The sequence below is a fragment of the Glycine max genome, chromosome 13 (assembly GCF_000004515.6).
Source record: "Glycine max cultivar Williams 82 chromosome 13, Glycine_max_v4.0, whole genome shotgun sequence".
NCBI lineage: Eukaryota > Viridiplantae > Streptophyta > Magnoliopsida > Fabales > Fabaceae > Glycine > Glycine max.
This window is the reverse complement of record NC_038249.2, coordinates 28,655,683-28,667,929: the sequence shown is the minus strand read 5'-3', so window position 1 is coordinate 28,667,929 and position 12,247 is coordinate 28,655,683. Positions and strand designations below refer to the sequence as shown.

Sequence of the window (12,247 nt, the reverse complement as noted above, 5' to 3'; positions counted from 1 at the left end):
GGTTGAAAAAATTAAAATGAGGAGGAAAATTATACTTTTTTTAAAAAAAAAATTAAATGATTTGATTGTCGTGAAAAATAAAATAAAGTATATGTGAAATTCGCAAAATTTTAATTACTTTCACTACCATAATGAATTAATTTAATCAAGTGATTAGCATTTGTCTTATTACTTTCATACTTAATGTTTCCTAGTTCTCACTACAACCTAGCTAGCTATATATGCAAAGCAACATCTTATTTATTTTATATATATATATATATATATATATATATATATATATATATATATATATATATATATATATATATATATATATATATATATAACAACATATTATTGTTAATCTATTAATTACATTATTTGAAGAGTTAATTAAATGTAATGATTGTAATTATTTTTTTATTTCTCATAATAATCAACCACTCGTTATCAAAAAAATGATAAAATACAAACCCATGTATAATATTTATACTGATAATTTGCGTTATATTAGCGGATGTAAATTAATCTTAAAGTTTTGATTTTTTTGTGCATTAATAGAGGATAGTTTTTTTTATATTATATATGTTTCTGGTGTATTGTACATCACAATTGTATCATACCGAATAGTCGTAAATATCTTTCAACCTTAACACACAGAAAACAAGTTATTCCTAAAGAGTATCCAAGTACTCAGTCTAACAGAGTACCTGATTATGAATCAGGAAAGTATCTATAAAACACATAAGTATTCATGCCCATAGGTTCAAGTACCCATTAAAATATGTATAACTACATGTGAGAATATCAAGGAAAGACTATTCATAACATATTAAATATGCTTGTTTATTATTCTTATTTGAAATCCGACTTGAGTTTCCTTCCTTTTACAGTCAAGCATCAATCACTAGAAGCATAAGACCTTAGACAAAGAGTTAGCAAGAAGAAAGATTACCTAATTATTCTTTTGTAGGTACAACAATATCATTTTTATGTATGTATCAATAAAATATTAGATATATAGTAATTATTTAAAATTATAATCTCTGATATAATAATAAGTGAAAAAGTCATTAACTACTTCAGAGCAGTACGTAAAATGCCAGTTTCAATTATCTATTACACCTAAAAACTGTTACAGCTGAAATTCCTACATTGTTGTTTTATATCATCAATAAAAAAATCGAATATATAATATATTAATAGAATATAAGAAATATTTTAATCCTTAAATTGCTGTTATATGTGTATATATTTCTTTAACATTGGTGGAGGTCCAAAATTAGTAAGCCCACATTGGTGGATTTTGATAGGGCATTTATATTTAGTGTTCATCATAGGAACCAAAAAAGGAAAAAAAATGTATATATATCCGACAAAATGGTGCCCCACCACATCTATATCACATGAACCTTTATCAGTAGCATCCAATGATACTAACTAGCTTTTCTAAAAGCCACGAGAAACTCCAATTACCTTGCAACCCTTGTCTGAAAAGTATTATATTTTAATGAAATCAATGATGAGTATTCAGAGTTCTCTAGCGGATGAGCTATTGCATTCATAAGGGATATTAATTAATGGAGAACAACCCTAGTTCATCATCAAGAACTGATAGAAAATTCATTGAACAGAATAGAAGAAATCATTTGAAGGATCTTTTCTTCAAGCTCAACTCAGTTGTGCCTCATCAAAGCTCAAGGGTATTATTACTCTCTTTCTCTTATAATTACTTAACCAACTGCTCTTATATTATTATATGCACACAAACGTCTCAATTTTATTTGAATCTTTTTGTAGGAGGCCATTTCGCGGCCGGATCAGATAGGTGAAGCCACAAATTACATAAAGAATTTACAGATTAAATTAGAGAAAATGAAGGAGAAAAAGAACAACCTAATAGACATTAAAAGATCAAAAAATGTTAGCATGAATATGGGATTGTTGAAGTCTCCACAATTTAAAATCCAACAAATGGGTTCAACTTTAGAGGTTTTTCTAATAACTGGGTTGGATTGTCAATTCATGTTCAATGAGACCGTTCGTGTTCTTCAAGAAGAAGGATCAGATGTTGTTAATGCCAGTTATACCGTTGTTGAAAATGAAGTTTTTCATACAATACACTGTCATCAGGTGAAACATAAATTCCCCTTTCTGCCCTCTGCCCTATGAATTTTATGTAACTTTATTGTTTTTGCATTTTTCAGGTAGGGGAATCTGCAAATGGAGCTTTGAGGATATCTGAGAAATTAAAGAAGTATTTCAATGGCTGATAGCATTAATTGTTGGTGGAAATCTAAATTGAATATTCTCAAGAGGATACTATACCACCGTTTTATCTAGTAAGCAATTTCATATTCACTGTCTTGCGTTGGCTTCACAATTAAGATTTGATCGATTTACGTGGGTGTGAGCACGCACTTGTATGTTTATATATAGAACTTGTGAAATCTGATGAAAAGGTTGTTTAGTTTGTTACTATAGTTTGGATATTAAACATGTGTTCCGATTTCATATACGATATATCTATATAATGGATGATATTGATATCTAAGTCTCTTTTGGGAAAGAAAGAATTAACAGAATAACGAAGGACTGGTAGTTGACAATAATTGTTAATCCAGAGAAGATGCATGCAAATTAATTCATGAATCGATATTTTTGTTCCAGGTCTCTTTCTGTTTCCTAAACAAATTAGAGGGTTTTTCCATGCCAAATTTGCATTTTGGAAAATGCAGATCTGTTAAGAAACTGCATAAATTCTACTATTTTATCAATTCAAGTATATATGGTTATATATCTATTTTAGAGTAAAAGTATCTGATTAAAAGTCAGTAAATGATGTAAGTGATCATATCTCTTTTACGTCACGCTCTCTCTATATATGATGAAAATGAACAACGTTTAGGTTTATGATATATAACTGCAGCTTTCGATTCATTTAGGTATTTTTTTTATCATTTTAGTGAATGTGTGTGTCGATATTAATTTTGATCCGTATATTGTATAGCTCGATCCTAATTATGTATATTTTTCCCTTGCATGTGTTCATTAGTTATTATAATGATTTTTCATTAGGCCTGTGATTTTTATTTAATTATATCAATACATTAAATTGGCACCAAGGAAAGAGGAAACCCAAGATATTTATATCGGTTGTTTAGATAGAAGTATTTTCAACACTTATAATAAAAAAAAATAAGATTTATTTTACCTTCAAAATATACAATAATAATAAATAAATAAATTTATACACTCGATAAATAGATATACAAATTTTTTCTTAATAATAATACATAGACTCTACGTATTAAACACTTTGAGTCAAATTCTAAAGAATAAACTATTTTTTTTAACTTTTCAGATCTAAAAATTTAGCTTGAATTTTTGTAGTTTGTGTGGTACATTTTGTTCTTACATATATGTTTATGTATAAAGTTAAAGATATACAAATTTAGACATTTTAAAAAAAGAGATTTTATTTAAAATAATTTCATATTCCTTTATTTTTATATATGAAAATAAAAACTATCTCACTTTTTTTTTACAACTAAGCACATAATATGATCTTGGCATGTCACAGTGGAATCTTAATTATTCTTATTTCATGAACAATTTTCATATTTATAAAATAATACTTTTTATTTATATTAATTATATCCTTATTTTCAGTGAAGAATATAATAATATTTCATTAAAATATTTATTTAATTAAATTAAATTATTTAATTCAATTATCAAATAAATCATTTAAAACAAAAGTTTTATCATAGTAATTTTATACTGTTCATCAAGTAAAATTGTTTTTGGTGTAAAATACACACGACCTTCGAAGTATACATAATGTTGCTCAACTCTAATGTCCTACGTACTCATGTAGAAGAATTGAAGAACGACCTTTTGGGTTGCAAACTCGTAAGAAAAAAGAGCTTAAGATTCCAGAGTGAGGGACGTTACACCATCTTAATTAATTCTTAATGCCACCAACCTCAGATCTTGCCCCCAACAACCTCTTTTCACACATCCACCTTTAGCCTTGCCCTTGTGGTCGCAAAGACCTACTACGTACGTGGCAGCCTGAGAGCCCTCACCACTAATATGCTAGCTTATGTTGTTGATAGTCCTCTTAATCAAAAGAAACAGTACGTACCTAGTAAGATACATATTTTGTTTATAATAACAAAGTTATATAAAATTCTATAAAACCATGCATTAACCGAATGACCTTGTAATGGTACGCAATTTTCAACCTTTTAACATGTTTGCTGCCATTATTTATCAATCTGCAGAGACATGTTACAACTTATAATCGGGAATATAGTTTGTATCCAGCATATCCATAGAGAAGGAAATCAATATGCGGATATCTCGGCAAAAAACATGGGTTCTTAAACTTCTGGGCAGAGCTTCATGTTCTTGGATTCCCCTTCCCTTCACATTGGATTAATTGCTATCTCTTTTGTTTGCAAAAAAATAGTATTAAGTAATCCAGACTACCAAGTGTCCATAGTTCCAACCAATTTATACGTAGGTGACATGTATTTAAGCTTTTCAATTTATAAGAAAAGATTAATGACACTTGGTTACATGCGGATGCACCAAAGCACCAGGGGTGTGTTTTCTAAAGAACTGATTTTGTTCCTTGTTTTTTCTTTTTTTGGTTTTCCTTTGTCGCCCACCAGATAATTGATAAGACTTGTAAGATTGTTGATCAGTTTTATATATCCTTCTTAAAACTATTGTTTCATTACTGTTATTTGCAAAAAAAAAATAAAAAATTCAATTATTCTTAAAGAAAAAGGTGAAAAAAACTATATATTGTGAAACATCTGAAAAATAAAAAGGTGAAAAGGTTTATAAAGAAAAATTGGTATATCATTTGTAAAGTGTGGAAGTACAGCTCTAAGGCTCTGATATTAGCCACAAAATCTATATTTTACAACAATAAAATTATATCAGTATTCTAATTTTATCAGTCCTTAAAATTATATCCAACTAGTTAATTTTTTCATCTCCATCCTAAATTTCAACACCAACAAACTAATACAGGGTGCAAAATTGCAAACTGTAGGCCCAACAAAACAATCAGCCCAGGAAGCCCATACAAACAATTTGGGTTAGTCAAAATTTTTAACTCTCTAGTTTGCAATGGGTAGGGATGAAGCTGAATTTATCCAGCTTGTGGTATTTGATGAGTTCCAACTAAGTTTAATATGTTTGCTTGAGAAGTTTCAAAAACAGATCTAGAAGATAGCATTGATTGTTCCATGTGAAGGTTTTAGCCTAAAACTTTGTGACATGAATTTCTTTTTTATTATGTTTGCCTTCATTAATTTAGTGGTTTGATTACATTTTTGTAGTCAACTATCTAGCTTCTTCAACAAGAAATGAGACTCTTAGAGCAATTTTGGAAGTTCAATCTGTTCAGATTCTGATGATCAAAGTTGCAACATGATAATCAATTTTAGCCTTGTGTATCCGGGGTGCTGTTAATGAGCTTGAAAAGTTTTGTACGTGACTAATTTAGACTAATATTACATTGAAAAGTTAAAATAATACTACTTATTACGAGTATTAGTAGGAAAAAGTGGTTATTATTATATTAAAAAAACTAAAACAAGGCTTACTTTAATACTTATTTTTTCTTCTTACATTATAATGGGACATATATAAAGAATAAATAAAAGCATAAACTAAATAACCGAGAAAAAAAAACATCAGAGTGGTGTAAATTGTAATTCTGTGGTTTGGTTGTGGTTAGTGAAGTTTGTGTTTGGATGTTAGTTTACTTATTGGAAATATGTGTATAGTTTCTATATATTTGGTTAAAGGTAATCAAGGTTGTTATACTTTTATATCAATGAATTTTATTCTTAATTTTTTTTTAAAAAAACACGCGAATTATGTTTTTGACTTTGAGAATTGTTTGATTTTCAAATAATAATAATAATAAAATAATAATAATAAGTTACAATTTTAGTTTGTTTAATTTTTTATGTGATTTTAGTCCACTTTTTTACAAAATTTATAATTTAGGTTCATTTCTCAATTTTGTATATGTTTTATTTCTTTTATTTTGATCCAATTAAATTTTAGACCTAACATATTTATTTAAGGTACCATAAAAATAATTTAATTAATTAAAATATAATAAAATAAAATAAATAAACATAGGTAGAATTTAGATGGAAATATAAAGGAGAAAAAAATTACAATTTATCCTACTAATAATAATAATAATAATAATAATTGTAGAATTTAGATGGAAATGTTAGTATATATATGTTCCATCAAATTGATGATAAACCTTACTTAATCAATAAAATTTTCAAAAATTAAATGACGGCAATCTTGTATGTAACTCCAAAAAGTGGAAATGAGTTGTTATCAGATGGGCATGGCAAGCTTATAAACAAATTGAGCATAAAATGTAGTGGCAAATGACAACAAACTAAGCACCAGGATTCACGGACGGGATCCATGTCTTAATACATTTAGTAAATTAATGTGCATTATTTTGGAGTTCCCTCCAATAAATTTAATAAATGTTTACTAAATATATAACTAAAACAAATGCTAATAAATGTCTCAAAGATATTAGTTAAGAAATTAAGAAGGCTGACACCATATTTTTCATGATTTTTTTTACACTATTTTATAATTTATACATTAATTTTTTTTTATTTCCTTTTTCCTTAGGACAATGATTAACAAAATCTGACAAAGAATAATCATTACCTCTACCTCTCCATTAATAAATGTTTAAGTTTTTTGTTTTTTTACCCATAATAAGAACAATAAACAATGAAAGTTCAAAACTATAAAATAATGTTAAGTTGTGTAAACAAATTAAAAAAAAAACCCTAAACTACGCAATATAATAGACTAGATTGTAGTATGTATTAATTTGTAAAAAAGATAAATTGTTAAATAAAAGTAGCATTTTTTAAGAAGCAAAGAAAATATATTATTAATGGGGGAGCACACAAGATGTGCCCATCACTAACCCAGAAAGATAGAACATGTCTGCAGCATGGCTCAATGATTTTGCATACAGAAACTTAATCAATAGGAGCGTATCACTATCCTTTTTGTTACATTATCGAAAATAATATTTTGGTTCTTCTGTTCTTTTCAATGCTAGTATATACTTATTTTCCTTTTTATCCTGTTGATTTTTTTAAAAAGAAAAATAATTAACCATTATAACTATATTACACGCGCTGATGAATCAATCCAACTAAATCTTCTTAATAAATAATACATTTATTCAGTAAAAAAACAAAAAATATATCTATTTAGATGTTTCTTTTACGAAACTCGAAGAAATAAAATAACAATAAGAACGTTTATCTAAAAAAGTTAACAATAAAAACTAATTTGTGTTCTAATTGTGTTTCTTGTAAGGTGGACAGGATAATACTGTATATACGTTCAAACGGCTTTATTTTAGACCGTTCGTGGCCGAACAATTTTTGTCCTTATATTAATGTCCTTTTCCATCAAAATTTACGGGAAAATGAGGTGCAAACGAAGAAAAGTAAGGATGATATTTATATAAATTCAATTTTTATTGAAGTTGTTAAATAATATTTTGTTTAGAATGAACAAAGTTTAATTTATATATTGGAGTCTGCACAAAAGGTTTAACTATCATTAATGACAATTGCATAACCTGGATTTTGTTTTTGTACAATTCCATTTAGTGCATGATGTTAAAATGGTAACAAAAGTAATTCTAGTTATATATGTTTAGATATTTGATTTTACGTTGAATTTAAAATTGGTTTTGAGGTTAAACAAATAAATTTGTATTAGATAAAACATTACATTAAGTTTTATTACTAATTTATTTTTAAAATAGAATTATTCTAACACAAATTATTTCATTTTAACATTTGAACATATGAAGGTAAAAGATAAATTAGGCTACCATATTTTTATTTCTAGTTAAAATTATTACATTATTTTTAATATATTTTCATTTCTATATTTGAATTCCAATAAAAAAACCACTAATTCACTTATAGCATTTGTTACTTTCTTCTTTTTTATCACAAATTTTTACTATTCTATCTTTTGTAATACAAAATTATAGTCATACCTTTTGAGATGATATTAAAAAGTTATTACAAATAAATTCAAATATTAAAATTATTAAATATATATTTTTATGTCATTTGATATTTATTAATTAATTTTATAAAATATTTTTAATTAAATCAGTTAATTTGTAAGTGTTCGGTTATTTCGATTTCTAACTTTATCAACAAAAAAAATGGGTTGATTTTACCAATATAAAACACATTAAAGTGCTACTAACCCTTCTGGCCTTCTCTATCCATCATTCCATGTCGCCTCTTTCGTGTTCATAAAATTTGACCTTTTCGTGGGTTTTCTTTTTGTTCAAGTCATTTCTGTTTTCTTCCCTAATAAATGCCATATCAGAAACTCAAAGCCAGTAATAAAAAAACGCAAAGCTATTACCGAAGTCCTTGGAAACTTCTACATAAGCCTTGTAAGAAGTGCAATAACAAGCACCTATGCATGTGCATTCATTCTGCCATTTGCGTATTCTTAATTATAATTGTATTAACACAATTCCATACTAAAAAGTGCGAGTTGTTTCTTTTAAAGAATCAAATTTGTTAATAATTTGTCATGTCTTTTTTTTTTTTTATAGAAACATAACACTTATAAAATGGTTAAATAAAAAAGTTTTATGATTATAGGTAGTCAAATTTTACACAAGTGTCAAAAACCAACTACCAAAGTTTCAAAAAAAAAGCCTATCAATATATTTTTGGACAATTTTTTATAAAATATTTTATTTACCGTTCAAAATTTACTAAAATTCATGTACTTTTTTTTCCTTAATTGCTTTTGCCAAATTTGCTATCAAACTATAGATTTTGCACATATTGTCACAACTCTTTCAAAATCTGGATCGCTCATTTTGTGATTCATTTTTTCTTCAGACACATTTTGTTACTTAACTTTTACAATTTTGTATATTTTATCATCCAATTTTAAAACAAAAATGCTTAGATTTAATATAGGAGGTAGAGACAGAATGCACAGATTTCGTAATATTTTGGTGACAAAATTTAAAAAAAAAACATAAAAAAGATAGTAAATTATAATTAAACCTATTTTTTAAAAAATTTGTATTTTGTGCAGTTTTGGATTAACGTCAAAAAAATAAGTTTGAATAAAATTAATTTTAAAATGATATAATTTATATTTAAGAAATAAAATTTAATATAACTTTTTTATCTAACACAAAAATTACTTAAAATTATTTTAACTTAAAATTAATTCTAAACTTAAAATCAATTCTTCCATATAAAATCATATACACACTTAATAATTAATAATGTGTCTCACGAGTACTATACTACCCAAATACTACTAATATGTTAACATCAGCGTAGGGCTAGCAGTAATATATCACAGACTCATAGATCCATTTAATTCAGCCTGGGATCTCTGATTTTCAAATTTACCTTCCTCACATTACCATTTCCCTAGTTTTCCACTCTGATGCCATCATCACGCAAACCTAAGCTAGCTAGCACTAGTTACTCTAATAAGCAAAAACTTTTTTTTTTCTTCACAATTATGATTTATTTGGTATAGTAAAAAAAAATTAAGATATAACATGAAAATTTTGAATTAAAATAAAATATAATAATTTATTTTTAATTATATTTTTCTACAAACGAATACATCCTTAATTTTTTGTATAGATATGAACAAAAACCGCAGAGAATCCCGGCATCAGCCCCTATAAATCAACCACTGCCATACTCATATGATACCAACACAACTCTCCTCTCCTCTCTCTCTCTCTCTCTCTCTCTCTCTCTCTGCTTCACTTGCTTGAAGCAATGGCCAAAGCCTTGGCATCAGTGCTGCTGTTTCTCCTCGTAGCTGTGAGTAATGTGTTTGCTGTAGAGCTTGAACTTGAAACTCTTCCACCCTCTTACCCTCACCCTCACCCTGTTCACTCCCCCACACCAGCACCTCTTCACCCACCAGCAAATGCTCCTCACCCACACCACCACCACCACCACCACCACCCTCCAGCACCAGCACCAGCACCAGCACCTGTTCCTTCACCTTCTCACCACAATTACCCTCCTACCCCTGCCCCTGCTAAGCCTCCTACTCACCACCATCACCATCACCCTCCTGCTCCTGTTAATCCACCTCCTGTTCCGGTTCATCCTCCAGTTAAACCTCCTGTTCCGGTTCACCCTCCAGTTAAACCTCCTGTTCCGGTTCACCCTCCAGTTAAACCTCCTGTTCCGGCTCACCCTCCTGTTAAACCTCCGGTTGTTCCGGTTCACCCTCCTGTTAAACCTCCGGTTGTTCCGGTTCACCCCTTTCCTAGAAGCTTTGTCGCAGTTCAAGGAGTTGTTTATGTTAAGTCCTGCAAGTATGCTGGGGTTGACACCCTCTTGGGAGCCACACCACTACTTGGTTCGCTTACTTCTTTCAACTAACACTCTTTAGTCTTAACCTTGTTTTCACTTTTTTGCTGCGAAGACAACAAAAAAAAATATTTTTTTTAGCTTATTAACTAATTATCTGCATGCTGTTCGATCCTAGTACACATTTAACCTTCAAAAAAATAATGTCTTGCAAATATTGTTCTTGTTTTTTCAGATCCGGTCACTGTAATAATTTTTTTTATTTCACCTTTCTTGCTTTCATCTAATGCCTCAACTTTACTACACTAGCTAAGTAGACAATGTTAAAACCTTAATCTGTCATGAATTTAACTGCTTGTAAATTATAATGTCAGTGTACATAGGAACCAAGTAGATAAACTAAGCTTTTTTTACTTAAATTTTGTTTTTTATTTTACTTTTTCTTTCTGAAGCTTTTCATGGATCGCACCGGGCACAGCTATTTATTTTTCTTGTTTATTTAGGCACATCGTTTTCAATATTATGGGAATAATAATCGTGTCCATGCCTTAAAATATTTTATTTCAGTTTACTTTTTTTCTAGCATGATTTTAGGAAAGGAAATTTTATAATAGTAGTTCTTTTAAAAACCTGACTAATGAGTAGTAGTGTTTTTATATAAATAATTTAGCTAGCTTTAATTAATTACGCATGGTAAAGCAAAATAAACCTATGATGACGTGACCAGTGTATGTGTTTGTGTGTCTGAGAAAGAGAGAGAAGTGGTATTGCAAAACAGCGAAAGCTTAATGTTAAAGTTGTTTTTGTCAATTTTAGCAAAGCTTTCACGGTTACTGAGAACACAATAGAGAAGTACTATAGGACATTGTTTGTTGCGACTCTTTTTACTTTTCACTTTTCACCCCTTATGAAATGACTTTTTTCCACCCTTGTTGCAAAAGGACACATAAATAACAATAACTGTGTCGTGTTAAAAAAAAAACTGCAGGTGCCGTTGTGAAGCTCCAATGCAACAACACCAAGTACAAGCTGGTTCAAACAAGTAAATCTGACAAGAACGGCTACTTCTACATTGAAGCACCAAAGAGCATAACCACGTACGGGGCCCACAAGTGTAACGTGGTTTTGGTTAGTGCACCCTATGGGCTTAAGGCCTCAAATCTCCATGGTGGTGTCACTGGTGCTCTTCTCAGGCCCGAGAAGCCTTTCTTGTCTAAGAGGCTTCCTTTTGTGCTCTACACTGTTGGGCCTCTTGCATTTGAGCCCAATTGCCATTAAATGCAAGAAATTATGGATATATCATATTTCAAGTTATTTTAAGTTATATGATAGAGCTGTGTTGTCTCTAATTTGCCTTCTTTCTGGCCTTGTTTTGTTTGTCTTCATTTTTATTTGTGGTTTTGCGTTTGTAGGCTCTGGGCTTGAATTGATCATACACAATAATGAGTGACAGTACGTATGAAATGGATAGTTCTAGTATGAAATTAATTCTTGTGTAAAAGAATTGTTGTTTATGGCTTTTAGTTTAAATTTGTTGCCGTTTCTTGTCTTTGTTTAGCAACGTACGAATGAGGAAAATGATTAAATGACAGAAAGGGAAGAAGAGGCTCCAAGGAAGAATGAATCTTAAAAGATAAAAAAAAAATGACTGTTTAAAAGAATTTTACATTATTATATCAATTGATTAATTAATAATTTTGCACAACTCCATATGTATAAAAAAATGTTAAATATTCCAAGTCATTTTGTTTTTCGTTTTTAGTTTATCTTAACGAGGCTCTTAACCTACAAAAAAAAGGCTCTAAACGATTATAATGACGTTTATAGCC

The 12,247-nt window shown here is 29.0% G+C and overlaps 2 protein-coding genes across 2 annotated transcripts; both read left to right on the top strand.

The window, feature by feature from the left end:
• Positions 1-1,549: 1,549 nt before the first annotated feature.
• LOC100789728 (transcription factor bHLH162) lies at positions 1,550-2,447 on the top strand. Its single transcript, XM_003541484.5, has 3 exons — positions 1,550-1,685; positions 1,783-2,115; positions 2,190-2,447. The coding sequence occupies exons 1-3, from the start codon at positions 1,563-1,565 to the stop codon at positions 2,253-2,255; spliced, it is 522 nt and encodes a 173-aa protein (XP_003541532.1). The 5' UTR covers positions 1,550-1,562; the 3' UTR covers positions 2,256-2,447.
• Positions 2,448-9,762: 7,315 nt separating this feature from the next.
• LOC100777472 (non-classical arabinogalactan protein 31) lies at positions 9,763-11,906 on the top strand. The gene is made up of 2 exons (XM_003542694.3): positions 9,763-10,467; positions 11,407-11,906. Exons 1-2 carry the CDS (start codon positions 9,873-9,875, stop codon positions 11,694-11,696), a joined length of 885 nt encoding a protein of 294 aa, XP_003542742.1. The 5' UTR covers positions 9,763-9,872; the 3' UTR covers positions 11,697-11,906.
• The last annotated feature ends 341 nt before the right edge of the window (positions 11,907-12,247 follow it).

Coding starts and splice junctions, on each gene's coding strand:
- LOC100777472 (XM_003542694.3), top strand. CDS start 9,873: ATGGCCAAAGCCTTGGCATCAGTGCTGCTGTTTCTCCTCGTAGCTGTG. Junction 10,468..11,406: donor GGGAGCCACACCACTACTTG/GTTCGCTTACTT, acceptor AAAAAACTGCAG/GTGCCGTTGTGAAGCTCCAA.
- LOC100789728 (XM_003541484.5), top strand. CDS start 1,563: ATGGAGAACAACCCTAGTTCATCATCAAGAACTGATAGAAAATTCATT. Junction 1,686..1,782: donor TGCCTCATCAAAGCTCAAGG/GTATTATTACTC, acceptor ATCTTTTTGTAG/GAGGCCATTTCGCGGCCGGA. Junction 2,116..2,189: donor ATACAATACACTGTCATCAG/GTGAAACATAAA, acceptor TGCATTTTTCAG/GTAGGGGAATCTGCAAATGG.